Source organism: Barbus barbus, assembly GCF_936440315.1.
Source record: "Barbus barbus genome assembly, chromosome: 41".
Lineage (NCBI taxonomy): Eukaryota > Metazoa > Chordata > Actinopteri > Cypriniformes > Cyprinidae > Barbus > Barbus barbus.
In genome coordinates, this window is record NC_136719.1 from 21,148,054 (window position 1) to 21,169,383 (window position 21,330).

The 21,330-nt window shown below is 37.0% G+C and overlaps 3 protein-coding genes across 3 annotated transcripts; all 3 read left to right on the forward strand.

Annotated features, from left to right (window-relative positions):
* Positions 1 to 410: 410 nt before the first annotated feature.
* LOC306860897 (homeobox protein Hox-C9a-like) lies at positions 411 to 2,908 on the forward strand. The gene is made up of 2 exons (XM_079402907.1): positions 411 to 1,016; positions 2,098 to 2,908. The coding sequence occupies exons 1-2, from the start codon at positions 449 to 451 to the stop codon at positions 2,340 to 2,342; spliced, it is 813 nt and encodes a 270-aa protein (XP_079259033.1). The 5' UTR covers positions 411 to 448; the 3' UTR covers positions 2,343 to 2,908.
* Positions 2,909 to 6,043: 3,135 nt separating this feature from the next.
* Positions 6,044 to 8,134, forward strand: LOC306860899 (homeobox protein Hox-C8a-like; the record flags this gene model as incomplete). The annotated part of the gene is made up of 2 exons (XM_079402911.1): positions 6,044 to 6,479; positions 7,812 to 8,134. 2 exons carry the CDS (start codon positions 6,044 to 6,046, stop codon positions 8,132 to 8,134), a joined length of 759 nt encoding a protein of 252 aa, XP_079259037.1.
* An 11,324-nt stretch (positions 8,135 to 19,458) lies between these two features.
* On the forward strand, positions 19,459 to 20,737 carry LOC306860900 (homeobox protein Hox-C6a-like; the record flags this gene model as incomplete). Its single annotated transcript, XM_079402912.1, has 2 exons — positions 19,459 to 19,861; positions 20,436 to 20,737. The coding sequence occupies 2 exons, from the start codon at positions 19,459 to 19,461 to the stop codon at positions 20,735 to 20,737; spliced, it is 705 nt and encodes a 234-aa protein (XP_079259038.1).
* Positions 20,738 to 21,330: the final 593 nt, after the last annotated feature.

The following is a 21,330-nucleotide window of genomic DNA, read 5'->3' on the forward strand; positions in this document are numbered from 1 at the left end:
TTAATAAATAACATTGTGCAGTGAGGGATGCGCACAAGGCTAGCCACAGCACAGTAGCATTCTCTAGACAGAGATTGATTACACCAACAAATAGTGCCCTTTTTAAGACCGTTAACACACACACACTGCTGCTTCGTAAGGTTACAAATAACTATTTACCTTAATCAGTTGCGTCACAATATACTAGAAACACACCATCTTCATATATTTAGTCTCGATGCAAAAAAAGACAACATTAGTATTAAGCAACCTACTGCAAGCTCGAAGTGCATTGCTGTTCCAGGAGAACGCGCGCATTGATCTGCTGTGCAGTTTTTCAGGGGGTAAATGCAATCACGTGTTCCATAGGCGTCCAATCGCAGCTGGGGAAGCTTTCTGAAATAATTACCTGTCTTGATTGTTCTACGGTCAGATAAAAAAGTACACATACACTCCATATAATAATCGGATGCATGTAAAAGAGAAGGGAAACATCGCCATGTCGGCTACGGGTCCCATAAGTAATTATTATGTGGATTCCTTGATCAACCATGAGAGCGAGGATGTTCTGGCGAGTCGTTTCACAGCCACTGGTCCGATATCCTCCAGCTCACGCCCGACGCCACTGGTGCCGGAATGCGCGGATTACCCGTCTTGCAGCTTTGCCCCGAAACCTCCAGTCTTTACTACCTCGTGGGCCCCTGTTCACTCTCAGTCGTCAGTGGTTTACCATCCATACACTCACCAACCTCACCTAGGCACAGACTCAAGGTACGTTCGCTCTTGGCTGGAGCCTATCCCCGGTACCGTGTCTTTTCCAGGATACCCAGGGAATAGCAGGCACTACGGGCTGAAGCCCGACACCTTCCAGGATCCCCGTGCTGGAGACTGTTTGGGCTCGAACGGACGCACATACACGGATTATCTCTACTGCTCCGCCGTCGACATTCGAGAAAAGCAGCAGAACACACCATCGCCTGAGACGGAGAGTCTGTCTTCCGGGAAGCACAAAGACAGCAAGCCTGAATTAGACCCAAGTAAGTTAGAGCTATTCTTGTTTACAACCGAGAATGGGATGCTTCCCAGTTTATTACGTTCGCTTGGTGGTTGGCTGTTGTCCGTCGTAAAACCAAGTTCTATACCCTTTCATCCTCTGTGCTGTTCTCGGCCGACTCAAGTCTGCTTTGGGGCTATCCATGGATGACAAACGCCATAGGATTGGGTTGTAAAACGGGTTGTGAGCTATAAAAATGGTCTCCTAAAAAGCCAAGTCTGGCAAAGAAGGTTGCATGTGATGTTTACAAATAGCCTTACCATTATCATTATCATTAATATTAATATTTTTTGTACGATATACTTATATTGCTGTGCTTTATTTAATGTGCAAATTTATAAAATTACCCTGCCGTTGGCTGAGTAGCAATACATGCGGATATAAAGCGACGATGCGTATTAACATTTCAAATTAAGTATTTACTTAGATAATTTTAGGTTTCAAGCGTGATCTATTTTATTATAACCTATAAATACTAAATTACTTTAGAATTGTAGGCTGCTGGTTGTGGATTGTATTACAACATAACTTCTGAAGTGTCAAATTAAAAATGCAAAAACCGCGAGCTGTTGTTTTGAACTGTTCAATTAAATGTGCTTTACATATAAATGAAACCTAGCTTTTACATAAAGAAACAGCACGTGGAATGTTCACAGTGCATTCACTGCATAGCAGAACTTTGAGCGTAGACTTGTGAAGGCTTGAGTCACAAGCTTTTGCTTTTTTTATGGGCCTATAAAGCAAATCGGTACATTCACCAGTTTACAGCGCCATTCCTCTTAAAGAGTTTGCAAAGCTATTTGAACAGAGATAGGGGAACCTCCTATGAAATTACCTAGTATTTACACGTATACATTTAATCGAAGACTAATCAAAAATGAGAAGTGTTGTTAGGTGCTACAGTTTAAAAAAATATACAGCTTTATACGCATGGCTGTCATAAGCAAGAAAGAAAAAAACTTGGATCTATAATCCAGTAAAATCTCAATCTCAAAGTCGTCTATTTTGGATATCGTGTTTGTTTACAGCAGCACCTAATCACGCTTTTATACATTGTTTTTCAGATAATCCTGTGGCAAACTGGATCCATGCGCGCTCAACTCGAAAGAAGCGTTGTCCATACTCCAAGTATCAAACACTCGAACTCGAAAAGGAATTTTTATTCAATATGTACCTCACAAGAGACCGGCGATATGAGGTAGCAAGGGTACTGAACCTGACGGAGCGACAAGTCAAAATCTGGTTCCAGAACCGACGGATGAAGATGAAGAAAATGAACAAAGAAAAAAACGACAGTAAAGAACAATAGACCAAAAGTCACTCATCAGAAACAGACTGAAAGAAAATCATCATTTAGTATCGTTATGAGTATCGTTATAACAATTGCACCTCCGGCCCATAACAGGAACAGAGAAAACGAAAAGGCTATCCTATATGGATGTCCTTCAAAACGTGATGATATAAATTTGATTTAATGCAAGTGTAATTTTATCATCCTGACGTAAGTCATATTAATATTATACGTAGTTTGGATTTACATAACATTTCTTTACTCACAAATACAAAAGTGGACTCTGCAGAGATGCTGCCCCGAAGTTTCAGAGAGAAAATACTTGAACTGCTTTATTTTCAAATTCCTAATTTATGCTCTCTACGTGGTTGTTTCTTTTCTATGCTTCCATTATTTTTAGGAGGTTTGAAAGCCGAATATTTTATAAATAACAACAGTTCTGTAGTTAAAAAATATACGTGTTTGCGTCGATGTGCTTAGTTTGTTTCTGATGTACCTGTTTGTGTATTTCACATTCTTTAAACTGTAAATGAGTGTCATCATAGATTGTAGATATATCCAAATATATACAACCATGTTAATATGACTTTTGTGTCTCATTCCATTTATTTGACCGCACAAGGAAGGCATACAGTTTTCAAGAACGAGTTAAATGTGTGCTGTCCAGTTATAGCATAGTGTTTGGCCTACACATAAAATGTTCTCATGTGGAAAGTATCGAGGTTGGAGTAAGTACACGATGGTAAGTCCATTGTAAAGAGGTTGTTAGTGTGACCGTCGAAATATCAAATTTGCACATCCCACAAAGATCAAATACCGAAACGCCTGTGGTAGGCCTCATTCACTCTCGTGCCTTATTTAATGACATATTTTGATATTTAAGTACAAGCCAGTTTCCAAGCACTGAAACCCTTTTTCCTCATTTTAAATTCGATTTTTTTTTTACATTTATATACAACACATAAATAGATAATTATCATTGTTTTTGTAGTTTTATGTGAATTAATATGGCAACTTTTCAAAGGAGAAAAAAAAGTAACCAGCAAACCGCTGTTTAAATCTGTGGTACTGTAGGAGCCACAAAATACAGAAATGTTTTACAGAAATGTCAACAACCTTGAGCAAATAAACAAATTCAAAATAAATCAAAAGCATTAACTACGACAATAATGGCTTGTTTTAAGTAAGTGCTAATATAGATATAAAGTTCATATGTTTAGCACTAGCCTTACTCTGGGTTGAAATTGCCTTTTTGTGGGCCTTAACAATACGAACAGGATGCGGCTATTTCAAAGCCCGATCGACCACGTTTCCGCCTCAGAACAAAAATGCTAGTTTTACAACCCTGTTGGAGCTTGGTGTTGTTTGTCTCGGATGCAGACGAACAAAGCCAACCTGGCTAACTGGCTAGACGTCTGGGCTAAATTACTTTATGGTTTAATGGACGTTGGTGGTGGACCCTCTAAGAGCTCTGCAAAGCCATTTAGTCCTTTGGGCTAACTAGAGGCAAAAGCAATCCACCACAAGATCCATTCAGAAGTTACTCCAAGACTTTAAACGACGCTAAACCGAAAAGGCTTAGTTTTGTGGTACGAATTGTGTGGCCTTGGCCTCCAGTCAATGATCATTTGTAAAAGTTACCCTCAAGCACACTAGATGGCGCTATTGACTCACAGTTAGCGCATTTTGGGCCGCTAAAGCCTGGGAGTGTGCTACAAGAAGAGTGCTTGAAGAATGGCCTTCTCTGTTATTAATTACAATTTTGGCTTTAAAAAAAACCAAATGTCGACACGCTAAAGTATTAAACTTTACAGTCACACCATCTTTATCATATTCTTGAAACTATTGTTTGCTTTATAATTTTTTTATGTGGTTTTTATGTCTCCAATGTTGATGCTATGATGCTTTTCTCACTCCTCCAGCTTTCTTTTGTTTTGTCAAAATCCGAAGATGCTTTTAGAAAGCACCGTGTTGGTTTTAATGCTTCAGTAGGCTATATAGCTGACATAATTTATTGAAGGCGCTGGGAAATCGTAACATTTTAGTCTAATATGAGATCTTGTTTACAAATGTCGCAGGGTAGGCCTATGCTTTTTATTTATTTGGTTATTTTGGATACCGTTTTTATTTTTGAAGGCATGTTAATCTGTACCACTTGTTTGACTAGCGTACAACCCTCCCATATTTGATGTTTTAAAGATGGCATTGAATTTTAATCAGGGCCTTTAAATTTCAGTTTAATTGTGTGATACATAGCCTACTTAAATTCGTAAATAAATTATTGTTCTAATAACAAAAATAATAATAACGATTATTAAAATAATTGTATCAATAACTAAAACGCATTATTTTTCAAATTAAATAAAATTATTTACCCAATTACTGTTTTATTACATTTTTTTCGTTGCAATAAAATAAACACTCCATGGTAGCTCTGTTCGTGTAACTGAGACAATGACCCAGAATCTGCATCTTTATAGACTGTGAGATGTCTATAAATTTCCTGTGTGTGCCTTACAACGAAGTGTAAAAATTGTCAAGTAACGACACAAAACCACATGCTCATATTTTGGGAAGGACTTTAAATGAGCAAAGCTGAAATAAACAACACGCCATTAATGTGTCTAGTAAAATAACGAGGCATCTATTGAGCAATTTTATTGTGTCAGTGCGGCAGATTTACAACTTTTTAGTATGGTTTGGGAGGGCCGAGAGAGGCTTACGTGTTCATCTTTTCTCTCTCTCTCTGTGTGTGTGTGTGTGTGTGTGTGTTAGCAGTCTAACATAAACAATCAAAGGCGTCACAATTAATTGTCACAACTAATAATAGCAGCAGCAGCGGCGGCGGCCGCAATAATAAATAATAATATTAATTAATAATAGGCTTAAAATGTTACATATTTTCCATTGTAATTTGTGTTTAGTTAGCTGGTATACTGTGTCAATCGTTGAAGCCGTTTCTTCATAATGTTCGTAAACTTGAGTAATGTTGACCCTGTGGTTATGGCTCGATACACAACCTTATAAACCTTTCAGAATGGATGTGTAATGGTCGGAGGTCTTTTAAAAGAAAATGATACCTAGTTATATCTTAAATGAAATGCCAGACAAATTGTTTCAATGTGACCGCAGGTCTAAAATGATCAGTATGACCAACGTATGAAGCCGCCGCAACCTGCGGTTATGTTCTAAAGCAGACTTAAAAACTTAAATGATTGCTTCATTTAATACGTGCAGCCGATGTTATTCAATGATGATTAAAAAAAAAACAGACAACTGTGTTTCCCCCTTCAAGGTAGACGCCTGTGGACGCTCTGGAAAGATGAGGAGCCAAAGGGTGGGGTGTAAGGGACAAGGGGTGGGGGGGTCTCATTGTAGTGGGGGTGGCTGGTGGGAGGCAAAAAAAAGTACGAGCTTGTGACTGAGCCGTCGGAGCTAGCCAGCTTTAACCTTAACACACATCCACCGCGCACGCCATGATTTGAGGTTGCAAAAGGAAAAGGCTGGCGATAGGAAGAGAGAGAGAGAGACTAAGCGAGTGGAGCTGAAGTGGGAGCTGCCTCAGATTGTCCGGAGGGGCAGCATTTCTCCATCTAGTTCCGGTTGCTCTGTCTGCGTTGCATGCCATTTGGAACTGCAACAATAGGTTGCCACCATCTAGAGAGAGGAATTTATTTTTGTTTTTCAAACAGACTGACTCTTTTTAATGCTAGATAAACATGAGCTCTTATTTTGTTAACCCTCTTTTTTCCAAGTACAAAGGCGGCGAAACATTAGAGCCAACTTACTACGACTGCAGGTTTCCACAGAGCGTTGCCCGAAGCCACACGCTTGTATACGGACATGGAGCAGCTGCGCCGGGGTTTCAACACCCGTCGCATCACGTACAGGACTTTTTCCATCACGCAACCACAGGTATCTCCAACCCCGGCTATCAACAGAACCCTTGTGCATTGGCATGTCACGGAGACGCTACGAAATTTTATGGATATGAGGCTCTTCCGAGGCAACCGCTTTATGGTACCCAGCAAGAGGCCAGCTTAGCGCAATACCCAGACTGTAAATCGTCCAATAGCACTAACCCTGGAGAAGGACAAGGCCACTTAAGTCAGAACTCCTCTCCGAGCCTCATGTTCCCATGGATGCGGCCTCACGGTTAGAGCTCTTACTATTTCACATTCTGTTCATTTACTGTGTCTGTGTGACTGCGTCAGTGTGTCAAGAGCCTTATTCATGTGTAGCGTTCAGCGTTGATAAACAGAGATTAAAACACAGGTGGGTTATGCTTTTCAGGTTGCGAAACTGTACTTGATAATAGATATTGCAGCGTTTTGTATTTGTTTACCTCACTGGACCATCATTGCAAATTTGTAAAACGAATGTATTGGTTTTGACAGCTGGCTAGATTGTGTAGACACAAAGCTGGATGGACGTTATCCGAACTCAGATTATTCTCGACATCATTTGAAACGACCACTTATTTTTTTCTTATTTTATCAAATTTGTAACGACTAAAAGGAAAGTGGAGAGATTTGTGACTGTAATGTTTAGTGGTAAACAGTAATGGAAAAAAGTTCGTGTCAGTTTGTTTGATTTTAATTGACATTGTTCGATTGCTCCCATTAGTCTGCGTTTCCTTATTGTTAAGGGAAAAAACGGGAAAAAAACAAACGAAAAAAGACAGTTTGTATGCCGATCAAATTATATTCTAAAAGAAAACTGTTTAACACCTACTAATGTGAAGTGTATTCGAGTCTCATTGAGATGTATTAGCCTACTTTTATTTAAAACAAACTGGTAATGAACCTGAATGAGTACATGAATGTATTCCATCTATTAATTTTGTTTGAGGGACAGATACTACGAAAACCTGTGTCTGTCTGTCTGTCTGTCTGTGTTTGTCTGTCTGTGTGTGTGTGTGTGTGTGTGTGTGTGTGTGTGTGTGTGTGTGTTTGTTTGTGCGTGTGTGTGTGTGTGTGTGTCGCGCGCGCGCTCGCTAGCGCCAGGTTAAGTGAAATTCTGTGCGTTACTGATCTGAAATAAAGCTGATGTCTAAGTCAAGTACAGAAACGGCGCATTTATGGGAGAAATCAAATTATGTGATATAGATCTACTAATAGGAAAGCCACTGTATAGAAGCATATTAGATATATCCCCTAACTGCAGTGTCTGCCAACAACTGATATATTTGAATATGTTCTGGTGCAAATCGTATAAGACACATTGTGACGCAAACCAATTACTATTTTGTTCCAGTATTTGTCTTTAATGTGCAATGTGTTGAGGTTTGTAGGTGGGTGTGTACTTTGGGGGGTTCGAATTTTAACCAATTCTAACTGTTTATGAATTTTTGTTTGCATGTAAACAGACGTTTACTGCTGATGTTTCTTTAATGTTTTTGTAACTGCATCCCAGAATATGTAAATGGAAAGAGAAAGAAGCAATGAAGGCATATAATTGACAGATATTTTTGTTTCACTCCAAAAGCTCCTGGGAGACGCAATGGAAGGCAGACATACAGCCGTTACCAGACTCTTGAGTTGGAGAAAGAGTTCCTCTTCAACCCATACCTCACACGCAAGCGCCGTATTGAAGTGTCCCACGCGCTGAGCTTAACTGAACGGCAGGTGAAGATCTGGTTTCAGAATCGCCGAATGAAGTGGAAAAAAGAAAATAACAAAGACAAATTTCCGGGCCAGAAAGGAGAGGCTGAGGCAGAGGCAGAGGCCGAAGAAGAGGGCAACGAGGACGGTGAAGTGGAGGAAGGAGAAGACAAGGAAACGGAAGAGAAAGAGGAAAGCAAGGAGTGATTTTATGGTCGTTTTTTATGGTTATATGGCAGATATTGAAGAGGTCTCGCGAATGGGCAATGAAAGAGAAGACGCGCCAATTTTATTACAAACAGTTGGGTCAAAAGTGAGAAAATCCCCCTCTACACAAAAGTACCCTAAAACCAGCCCAAAGAAAAAAAAACTTTTTTTTAAACCAAGACACGAGGACTTTTACCTTTAGCGAAAAGTGGATCTGTGTATTTGACAAATAACTCAAATAGACCCATTGTTTTACTTGGGGAAATGTAAGCAGCATGACAAGCATTTAACGGAATTAAACATTTATTTCATACTTGATGAGGATGTTTGGGGGGTAAAAGTGACTAAGATGCAACTAATTGAAATACTGAAATAATTGCATTAGCTTGTCACTTTTAAACACGATTGGTCTTGTATATAAAATCAGGTCTCAACATGCTGACATTACGAATCAAATCGACAGAAGAAAAGATTATGTGTTCAGTGTAACACTATTTCTGCAATCCGAATATGGCAATATTGCATTAGTGCCATGTGTACGGAGAAAAGGGGATGGCAAGTGTAGAAAATGCATTCTGTATTACATACTTTATCGATTACTTAACTGTTCTTTATTGTTATTCTATGTGAGTGGGCGAGGTTACAGTTTGTATTTTTTTTTTTTTTTATCGGACTCACTAGAGATTGCAATCGTTTGAAAATCTCGAAAGAAGCTACCTAATCATGGGGAATTTGCAATATACATTTCTACCTAGAGATTTCATAGACTCTTGTTTTGTAGTATATTAAACCTAAGTTATGTAATTTACCCTTTAAACACTTATGATTATTGAGCTCTTCGAAGTCTTCGGAAGACATGAATAGCTGAAGCCAATCTTAACTATTTTAAAAGATTGTACGGCACTACCTAAAACAAAGTTTTGCTCGCAAGAATGAATTATTAATTTATTCTACGTGCTGCTTTGTTGAAAATATTTAGACATTTCCCCCAACAACTTAAACTGCCTATAGAAAACGCACATTATGTGTAGAATAAACACGCTAATTACTACCCTACTTTACCTAAAGAAAGAGAGTCATTTATCGTGCTGGTGTTATAGCGTAGATTTTGAATTGCACTGAGTATAACCTTCATGTACGTCTTGTAATATCTTGCTGTTATCAGTATGCTCGTTTTACTTGTGTTCCTCGTGTGAATATAGACAAATTCGTGTGTGTCCACGCCATTGTTGTTGGAATCAACAGAAGAATAAACAAGATGGCTCATTCTCTCACGTCTCTTTTCTTTGTTGCTTGAATCCACTGAAGTTACAAAATATCCAAAAACTACATTTTTTTTCGTTTAAAATCGGTTACTACAAATGCAAGACTCAAAATTGTATAGCACAGCCTATATTCCATGTCTGTGTGGTGTCTGAAATGACAAATGCAGCCAATAATAATTATACATTATGGTGTTTTTATAATTAAAAACTACGCTGGGCATGCAATGCAACTACAAATAGCCTAGTCAACTGCTATTATTAGGAGTTTCAAGGGTTGACTTTTGAATTCCCCGTTTAATGAGAAATATTATTAGTTCAAGCACAATGACGTGATCATCTATACAGTAAGACGAAATACATCATTTAAATCAGATCGAATTGTGCAAAATATCATGCTTTTATCATTCAATTTTGGTTTCAAGTACTTACTATACAACATTTCAACATAATCATGGGCACATACAATTAATTTTCTCTCAATTAATTTAATTTCAGTTATTTTATACAATTCCACCTCTCGTTACAATCACGCGACAACATATATAAAAAAATGTTTACGTCAGTAGCAGTAACAGTTCCAAATAATGGCACATTTCAATAACATTTAAATATTAAAAAGCATTTTAAAATGCTCACCTGCTGGTCGTCTATAATGGTTCACTGATTAATTTTACTAAAATCCTGTAAATATTCTCACAAATACAGGGTACTCTTTTTACATGTTTCCGATTTTTAGTCTTCTCTTGTCCAGCATACAGACCAAACTGTTGTCTAACAAAACATAAACTTTACGTTCCATGGCCGTGGAACGCTTTACACACTATTTATATACAAAAATGCAGAACTGAAATACTTATTCAGTGCAAGTTTGGATGTTTACTGAAGGCGCCTTCTAGAGGACAGATGAGCTAGAATATTGTCAATGTCAATGCCTGTCATATTCAAAGACGAGACCCATAAGTAATATTTATATTTGCCTAACATTGCATTTATTTATAAGACAACAAAAATATGACAGAATGTGCCGTGGGAACCGGAGATTTCCAATTAGTTGCTACAAACATGTATTTAATCCATGTTCATGCGTAATGTGCTGACATCTAAATGTTCATAAACATATTAAAATATTACTATCATCACGAAAATCCTGGTGTGACCTACTTTACGCGCGAGTGTTGAAACTTGTTGTCTCTTTTACAACTTTTAATGGCAGGTCATAACAGTAGTCTAGTGCCCAATAAAGCAGCCGCAATTACGCGAGTCGATGACATCACAAAGACTAGGCTAATATAAACAGAATATTGATCTAATAATAGAATATCAGAATGTACTTTTAATGCCAGTGAGATTTACTTGGCAAACAACTTGCAAAGTGCCAAAGCACAGCCAAGTACTCAGTGAGATATTTACAAACGAATATTAAAATTCTGTATCTCACAACAAATCGATACGAATAATTAAAGTGTAGCTACAGGTAGGCGCTTAAAATCTCGATATAAGCGACATCTGCATGTATTGATAAAATTATAAATTTACAAATTTTTGCAAGTGCAAAGCTAAGACTTTTGCACGTTTTCTTGGACTTGCATAGTAATCTAATACAGATAGTAATGAATAACGTACGCTGCAAAACGTGGTAACCTGCAATTGTTATATTAAATAACTATTTCTACTTCATTTAATCCATAAAATGAGTTTTGATGGTAAAAATTAATGTACTTAGGTTGATTCAGTTATGTTAAATAGTATTTTTACTTGAATAAAACCAGTTAACAGGGATATTAACAATTTTAAGGTACCATTTTGAGTTGAATTGTTCATTTCACTCTCCTTTTGCTGTTAGGGTGTTGGATGGTCCCCTGTTGTAATATATATATATATTTAGTTAAGGCATAGACCTTTTCAGGAAGCTCCTGTGGTAGTGACAATTGTAGTGGTCATTGTCCATCCGCCATGCCTTTGTATTGCACTGCTGTTACATTCCAAATGAGGGCTTTACTATACCTGCAGTAAACTTTATTGGTGGTGTAAACCCGACAGTGTCGCATCCGGGCAGACGTTTTTGCCTTTTGATTTCTGTGCAGTGCAGACAGGCTAGAACAAGACACAAGGAAAGCAACGTGGACGTGGGACTGCTTTAAGTGTATGTATGCGTGGGTGCGTGTATATGTTTGTGATGTATTTTATTTATTTAACTTTTATAATAGTGGAAGTTGTCATATGCACGCATATTTACTCTATTTTTGGTTGCTGTACTAAAAAATTAGGAGAATCGTAGCCTAGTGAAAATGGATAAATAAAAGGGAAAACCTACCCGGCTCTTGGCTAAGCTCTTCAGTAAAATAATTGTGCTTTTTTTTTTTTCCTAAATGCAGCATTAAATTTTTGTATATCAATTTGCATAGTGTTTATCTTTGTGGTATGAAACTAAAAAGTGAAATGAAGTAGTGAAAATAAATTAATTTGAGGAGAAACTTATATGGCTTACATGGAATTTGTTAACTTTTGTCGATTGGTGTAGCTATGAAATCTTTAATTTAAAGCCTATTAATGCCATAAAACAGACGTTTTGTATTGCTTTTGTTTTTGCTCAGTTACAGCTATTTGCATGCATTACATGTTACAATTACGTACTTGAAGAATGTTTAAAGCAAATATATTTTTTAAATGCTATCAACTTGCAATGAATGATTCTAATACCATTCAATTAACCACTCAAGATCATATAACGAATTTCGTTTATGGAAAGCAAATGACCAGCAACTACGTTGATAAATAAGGTAAAGCCTCAGCAAAACAATGTGTTTTAGTTGCCTGCATCATAATTCAACACTGAAGTGTGCATTTCTGAACTTTAAAATTGTCAAACATGTCAGTTTCAGAACTGCTACAGTCTTGAAGATGTTAATATTATTTTTTTATATAATTCCTAACTGATACAAATATGACAGAACCTATATATATATATATATATATATATATATATATATATATATATGTTATAGGTTCAGCATATAGGTTCAGTTATGTTACATTAATTATATGAATTAATGAATATGTATATATATATATATATATATATATATATATAACACTGATTTGACAACAATGATAATATAGCACTGCTGTCTGAAGGAGATGCGTCTTTTTATCATAAATAGTATTATTTGTTCAGTGCATATATTTGACAGCACAAGAGCAGTCTTTTGCGGTTCTTGTAAACATGTCAAAAGAAAACATAAAATTCAAAACAACTGCAATACTGAGCAAATATTTAAACTTTGTTTTGTTCTCTTTTACAAGTGCTTCTATACACAATGAATACATCCAGTTGTAGGCTAAATGATAATTTTGTGAGACAAGTTTTTGACGCATCGGTGTGATCTTTATAATTATTTTGTTCTAATGCTTTTGTAATTATGTGATTATTTTAACTTTATCTTAAACAAGTGCCTATTATGAGAACTATCTGTATCCCAGTGATTCTGATTCATGCTTTAATGTGCTCCGAACTGCTACAGACATAAACTCAACTAGCTTCTGGGAACGATGAGCCCAAAACAAAATCTCTAAAGGGTCAAATGGGGTAAATAAGGAAACAGCCCCATGATTAAAAAAAATATATATTTGCTGTATTAGATTTTTAGACGTTTAATTATGAATAGAAATCCTATTTATTTATTTTAGCAAAATGGAGTTATGAGTATATAAGGGTAGGCTATTTCTTTTTTATATTCACACATTCTCATGAGCAAAATAGGGCTTGTACAAGTAATTAACACGACTAATAGGCCTACACTTTTTTGCATTATACTTTTTTTCCATTATAGTAGTGTTCCACAGTTTTCAGAATATCCACTGTCACAAAATGTCAATGTTATCATTAAGCTTTAATAGCATTAGACTAATAAATAATTGTTCACAATATATGATGAATATCATACGATGTTATCAGTGCCATCAACTTAGCAGACAATAAAAGGAAAAAGGAAGAAGAAAATGGGAAATGCGATCTTTGAGAGAGGGTGAAACGTAACACATTCCTAGTTGTTTAGAGTGGGAATTTACAGCTAAGTAATAAAAGTTTACGACTGAATACACGCGGTCATTGGTTGCGTCAGACCACGTGGCACTCACTCTATGAACATGAACTTTGTGCTGTTGTCTTCCCCTGGATCTCCCCATCTATCGACTTGCGAGCTCGCGGTGGTGTTGAATCTTAGCACCAGACATTTTTTCCCCGTTTTCTGTTTACTCGCTAGCTCAGGCGGATTTTTAAAACGCTTGTCTCGTCTGCTTCATCGCTAGCAATGACTGACTGTCCTCAGACGTCGCCGCCTCCCCAGTCTCCTTTCTACCTATCTCATCCCCTAGAGGGGAAAACAGCCCTGATAGCAGGAGCGTGAGGGGTTAGAGTGAGTAAATATGGTCATTTCTCCTCGAAAGATTACATTTTTTCCTGAGCACAGGAGAATGGGATCCTAGTGCCGTTGCCTAGTATGATCTGATCTGCTTCTATACACCACCGAACGTGCGTCACAGACAACAGCGAACGCTGGTAAGTAAATGATTCTACGCTCCTTATTGGCTTCTTACAGACCCGCAGCTACAGAATACGAAGATTTGACAGCACTGTATTCGAGTCAAAAAAGATGTGCAAGAGTGGCATGCAATGTATGTAAACGTAGCCTACTTGTATTTTGGCGTTTCCCTTAATGCTTTATTGATTGTGAACGCACAGCCTCGTTGACAAGTGACTTGTGTTGTTGCTTTCTGGTCCTGTTGTTGACTTTTATTTGTCTCGGCGACAATGAATATAACATTTTTAAGTTAAGTTGTCCAAACGGGTGTGGTTGTGAGCTTGTTTTCAAATAGTCAAATATACGCTTGGTCAGGTTTTGTATTTGATTGTGGTTATTTGATACGGGTGTACAAGATACTTGAGCTTGCATTTGTTTACTCTGCATGACTTAGCTTTATAAAAATGTGCAAATGAGAAAGCCTACATAGAAAGCACTGATGAATGTCGGGCCTTTTACCAAAAACTGTGTTCAACCCATATGATGGGACTATGGCTTGCACTCGGGCTATGGGTATTCTGTCACAGACTATTTTCTTTCTAGATTACAGTTTAGTATAATTCATCGCTATAAGTCATTGGAAAATGTTCATTATTTATGAGTGAGATATTAATGAGTGAGTTATATTTTGAAAGACAGGGCAAAAATGTAACTAGTCTTGTTAACTTGTATTCAAACTGATGTATCCTGGTTGTGTCCGAGTTGTAATGACAAAAGAGTGTCAAACGTTCACACAATCATTTACACTTGATCACCTACACACATACATGTAAAGCATAAAGGCCTTGTGGTGCATAGCAAACAACTCTTTAATCGATATAAAAGTATCTTAATTCTATGGAATCAGGATCAGCAACCCCTCTCTCTCTCTCTCTCTCTCTCTCTCTCTCTCTGTCTCTCTCGCACACACGTGATCAATCATCCAACACTGTCATTCCTTGAGGACTAAATCAAACAACACTGCCACCTTGTGCCTGCTCCATATGCAAGGCATTATACAGAGCCTAAAGTCAGGAAGAGCAACTGCCCACATAAAATGCAGATCTTAATTTTCATGTGTGAATGTGTAATGTATGTAAAAAGGGTCTTTAACAGAAATTACACCATAAATTGTTTCAAAAGCATTGCTTTAATAGCGTTCTCATCATGTAGATTCATTAATATACTCATTTGAAAAATTATTTAAATAAAATATTCATATTTATTTTGTGTATGGTGGCTTTTTCTAATAATAAATTAATAATAAATTCATAAATATTAAATAGTAAAATTTCAAAACACAATAACAGAAACACAGTCCGTTTACTTTTTAAATTAGTTTTATTGCCATCTTATGTCATGATAATAAAACAATACTGACAAACATGAAGCTTTAGATTGAATAGCCAATGAACTATGTTATTATGGGATAGAATGTTAATAAAATCCGTTGGTACTCAATAGATTAGAGCTGAGATCTTCCGTCATGGGCCTCTTCAAATCCACATATGAGGCTGGAATGGGGGGAAACAAAAAAAATGTCAGCAATAAAACCAGTAATTATGAACATGCATCTGCTGCTGGTAAAGGCAAAGATTTTTTTAGTAATGGAATTGTTGAAAATAACTCTTTATTATTGTGTTGTGTTTATTTTTAACATCAGAAATGTTAAGAACAGGTTTTTTATATATATATATATATAAAGATCGTCTCATTCAGAGCTAAGTTTGTGTGAACACATTTTCTATATTTTTTAAAGACTGAGTGGTAATTTATTAAGGCAGAATGCTTCTGTGTGGGCTCGCATATGGTTCGTCGATGTGCATGTGTGTATTTGTGTGTAAGTGAGAGACAGAAAGTCTTTTGTTTGCCATTAAAAATCGAGTCTATTTAACTAATCCTTATGCCTGTACGTATATAAGGTGCATAAGATTTATTCATTTGTGTATTACAGTTATTCTTAAGGTTAATAGCAATGTTCTAAACAGGTTTATGAAATTGTCACATTTATTACCATCTGACTATCATTTGTGTAAACTTTGAGCCAGTCTCGTGTCTGCCACCGCTATTGAATTTGAATCATAGAAGGCATAATTCAGAGTTTCCACGAAAATGAAAACAAATTCCAGGCGAACTTTCAATTCCAAACATTTCCTTACAAGAACCGCAGGGCAATGTGAGTTCGCTCTACTTCAAACATCTTATTCATGGAGGTCATTACGCGGCCACATCATTTCACAGAATTATCTTGTGCTAGTTAAAAACCATAATGCCCCTTCGGGTCGTGTGTTGTTATAAGTGCTTAGCTGCACATGAAGCTCTGTTACAGCTGTCACGTTACTATTATGGATTTTGTTTTTGCATGGATACATCGACATAGATGACAGGGTAGGAAAGTTGAGCTTGGATTAGAAAGCAAGAAGACTCATCGTTGGAATTTGCAATTGTGAAAATCCGTTACAAATAAATAGGCCAATGATAACATTCATTTCACTCTCGAGAATGTGCAGACTAGGCCATTACCGAGCACAGTTAGGATGTGCATTGCTTGCTTTTTTCCAGATCATCATATCACGTATATTACGCATTAGAAGTAAGTACGATTTTGGCGCACATTAGTGCGTAGTTTCGTCGAGTGTAAAGAGAATACAGGCCAAACGGGATGCCTATTTATTGCGTCTTCAAACGCTAAAACACAACCGTGCGATTTGTCTTAAGGGCTGCAATAAAACACTTAAAGCTCTTTCTCTCAGTCACATCAACATACCAACTGCAGGCTAAGTGTGGTGTGTTTTACTCGCTACTTCATTCACAAGACTGATGCTGTAAAATAGATCACATTATTAAAAATCTCCCCATCAAAGGCTTTCAGTTCAAAGTCGCTGAAGCAATATTAAACATCAAAGAGTCAGATATATAGATACATAAAACCTACACTACACATCTGATCTCAATTCCGCCAAACTACACGTCGAAGAATGTAGTCTGGTCATTTACTTAAACAATTAACTGATTTCCGAATTGATAATGCTATTTTAGTTTGCTTTTAGCAGCGTACTTTCCTGTAGGCTATCTAAATATTTTTGCGTATCAATGGCGTATCGTACTAGCGTAATGAAAATGTAGGCCTGATTAAATTATATTTAAAAAAATAATTACAAATATAATTATTGCTGTAAAAAAAAAAAGTTTATTGCATTTCAAATATTTAAACTGGCAACTGTTCAATTTCCACAGTCTTAAGACTATGAATGAAAATGCGTGAGCACGCGTTTTTCACGCAAGAAATATTTATGACACTTATACACTTTTATTAGTTTCTTTCCACAGTATACATGGTGTAATATTGTATAAATTAAATCATAGTAATACGTTATGGTCCCCACCGCCATAATGACTACTAGCCTATATTTAGTGTATTAATTTAGCGGCCCTTAATTTATTTATTTTTATTTTTAATTACTTTTATTGCAGCCCGGTTTAAATTATTATTATTATGATTATTACTATGATAACTACTACTACTATTAGTATAAACGACAGTTAATTAACTTCGGAAGATATTTAATCATATGCAGCAGTCATAAACTGATGAAACAGCACCTACCATAATTATGTTTAGATATTCTCCTATAGTGTATTTGCCTAGAAGAGTTACATTTTGTCGCTCTTAAAATCTGTCCAAAATATGACAACCCATCAAAAACATTAATCCTTGATATTGATTGATCCCGTTTTTAGGTAAACGTTAGGATATAAAGAAATATTGTATGCATTTAATCGGTCGTTAAGCAGATTAGCCTGTTTTATAGCTGCTAAAAGCCTTTTCTCACTGTCGGGCTGAAAGCAAATTTTTACTGTTCTGTCAATCTCGTGTTTTGCGCACCTCTTTCTAAACCACTGTTTTTGGCCTCACACGTTCCGTCATGTGGCCTGCATTAAGGTCATGGAGCATACCTTAACCATTCGGTTAAAACTAGTCCTTTTCCCACCACTGATTCTTTAAACATGATAACGTAAATTGAGCTTTCCATTAATGTAGCTGCAAGTATTTAATAATGCAGAACAGTTATATTTGTATTGTTCAACAGATCGTTTGCATAAATGATCACTGTAAGAAATTCTGTAAAAATAAACCTTATAAATAAAATGAATAGTCAAAAGTACTTAAATTTTATAAAGATGTCCCATAGTATTATTTTCATTCATAATCATTCTGCATATCCTAGAAAGTTACATGCTAAAAAATGAGCAGCTTTCTGTCCACAAGATAAGAGACTCGCTGCACAGCCCCCATACATTCAAAGGGATAATTGCCTCAGAGCTGGAAGTCCTCAGTTGGTTTTGTGACTTTTATGGCACCAAGGCGCGTTTGACGCATTCTTTAGTAAGATGCCCCTTCCCCCCCTCCTTACTCAGGTTCTTTTTACCATTGAAATTATCAATACATTACAAATGGGGAAAGGAAAAGAACAGACGTTTCCCCTTCAGCGCAATAAAAGCCCGAGGAAATCGGAGAGAGAAACAAACGTTATAGGGAAATATATACTGAATAACACAAAAAATAGTGTAGTCCTTTAACTTGTTGACTGACGACAATGCTGCGAATACTTCTAATAATATGATATGAAATGTGCATCAGCAGATTTATTCACAGTTTTTGAATGAAATTGTGAAATTCGTCTTGAAAAAGGGAGGGTAAACAATATCTGCATAGATAAGGTTTAAACAGCCTTGTAGCAATTAGCCCTTGGTCATTTTCTTTTTTAAAACAAAGGATTCTATTTAGTGGTTAAAATTTGACTTACACGATCCACCGAGTAGTTGTAATGAATAAAGTTGTTGCGTCGAGAAGAAATAGGCTACATATAATTTTGATTAGTATTGTCATATTATAAAATATAAATATATACAGCTTGGTATAAGTTAGCGACAACAATCAGCTGTAAAAGTGATCTTACAGGTAATTCATTAAGAAGAAAATTAGATCGTTGTAAAACGCATGATTATAAGTGTAGATTTATCTTCACAATACACGTGGAGAAGCTTTTTACCGGCGCATAGAACAGATTAACTCAGTGATTAATGCACAGAAAGGCATAATTGATTGTTCGTGTGAGTGCCTATTCTGTATTTTTGTGTGTGTTTACTTAAACATTATCAACTGAAGCCACAAGGATAAGAAGCTACAAGCTCGATATTCCTCCGTATACAGCGCATTCAATTGGCTGAAAGTGGTCAGGTGACGCTGTCATATTGTCCTTCCACGAGCCAAGCCTTGGCTATAACACTTGCTTTGCGCGTCTTAACCGGAGACTGGAAATTAATATTATTGAAATCCTTCTGAAGTTCATTTGAAAGAGAGTTAGGAAAGCAGGAGGGAGACGTGTGTATGTGACAGAAGGAAGCAGACCCCAAAGCACAAAGAAAGAAAGTGTGAGATTAAGAGAGGGGGAAATAAGATAGGAGGGTGAGTTGATGAGAGGGCGATAGGGAAGGTATGAATTCGTATTTCGCGAACCCGTCGCTCTCGTGCCATTTATCTGGCGGGCAAGAGGTTTTGCCCAACATGCCACTGAACACGACCACATATGATTCAGTCAGACATTTTTCGTCTTATGGCACTACAGTGACTCAAAACCGGATTTATGCGTCCCCTTTCTATTCACCTCAAGATAACGTTGTGTTTGGATCAAGTCGAGGACCGTACGAGTATGGATCTAACGTGTTTCTTCAAGATAAGGATGTGCTTCCCAGTTGCAGGCAAACTAGTATGGGACTCAATGCGCAGAGCCACGTTGCTCATGAGTACAACCTGGAACAAGCTCGTGCAGGAACACAGGACCAGAAAGGGAACAACGTTCAGATCTACCCGTGGATGCAGCGCATGAACTCGCACAGCGGTGAGTTTTTACTGCGACTTGGGACATACCCTGGTGGAATTGGTGTGTTTTACGATACGTCCTATCAACAGAGTAGCTACATTTTATGGCCTCATAAACCACTACTAAATCATCAGACTATAAAAGCCCCCTTTTCCAGAGAGGGGAATCCCATTTGGCTACCTCCTTTAATACTCGAGTGCCAAAATTATTTCAAAAACTTGAGTGCGTTAGAAAAATATACAACAAATGTAAATTTTGAACCATTTTAAGAGCATGCACTACTATGTTAAAATGTAACTTAGCTCTTCCGATTTACTGTTTGAAAAGAAAAACACAATAACAAAAGTTAGTTGAAAGAAATGTTGTAGAAACACTGAAAATGTAAATGTTAACGTTTCGCGTTGCTTTGTGACTGTAATATGGGTAAATACATTAGTAACGTTATAATAATAAAAAATAAAAAAATATTGTAAATACACACAAAGTAAATTATTTCACCAGGATTTCAAACGTGTGTTTTAAATAGCATTTATAATTAAGAATTTCTCTGTGTGTGAACTATTTAATTTATTTTCAGTTTTCTCCACAACAGGAGTTGGGTACGGGACAGACAGAAGGAGAGGTCGCCAGATTTACTCCAGATACCAAACCTTGGAACTGGAAAAAGAATTTCACTTCAATCGGTATCTAACCAGACGCAGACGCATCGAGATCGCCAACGCTCTGTGCCTAACCGAGCGTCAAATCAAAATCTGGTTCCAGAATCGGCGCATGAAATGGAAGAAAGAGACCAATCTAACTTCTACTGTACCGGGGAACGAATCAACGGATACTCCTCAAGAGACCGAGAAGGAGACCGAGGAGGAAACCGAGGAAGCTAAAAAAAAAGATTAGGAAATCCATTTCTCGTTCTCGAACGCCTGTTAACTGCAACGTAACTACCTAAACTCTGAGAATTTGCAAATATTAATGCATGGACTGTATACTCTGCTATTCCTTTGACTGCCCCCTCCTCCTCCGACCTGAATACCATACACAAGCTCTACAACAACCACCACGCCACGAACATATACACACGTTGAAACAAATGGAGTGATTAAGAGAGAGAAAGACGCACATGTTATCCACCATAATGTAGCTCACTTCTCTTTGTATTGAAAATAGCTCCTTATTGGCTGTGTGGTGACAATGCCACAGATGAACTATTTGTGTGGTTCTAGTATTATCATGTTGCTATAGGCTAGTAGAAATTACATTAGATGAAAATGTATTCGAATTTGATAAGTAGGCTATGTCTCCCCAACTATTAAGCCTCGAAACAGTACCCTAAGCATTCCAGAAGTGAAGGAAACTTCTTATATGCACATTCAGTTTTTTTTTTTGTGGATGCATATTTGTACAATGAAACAAGCACTGACGGGATGAACTATACTACCTAAATCCTTAATGCATTTTTTTCTTAATATTGCCTTTGCCCTGTCAGTGTT

Excerpts from the sequence above, each read along its gene's own strand:
- LOC306860897 (XM_079402907.1), top strand. The coding sequence starts at position 449 with ATGCATGTAAAAGAGAAGGGAAACATCGCCATGTCGGCTACGGGTCCC. Across the intron at positions 1,017-2,097 it reads CAAGCCTGAATTAGACCCAA|ATAATCCTGTGGCAAACTGG; the intron begins GTAAGTTAGAGC and ends ATTGTTTTTCAG.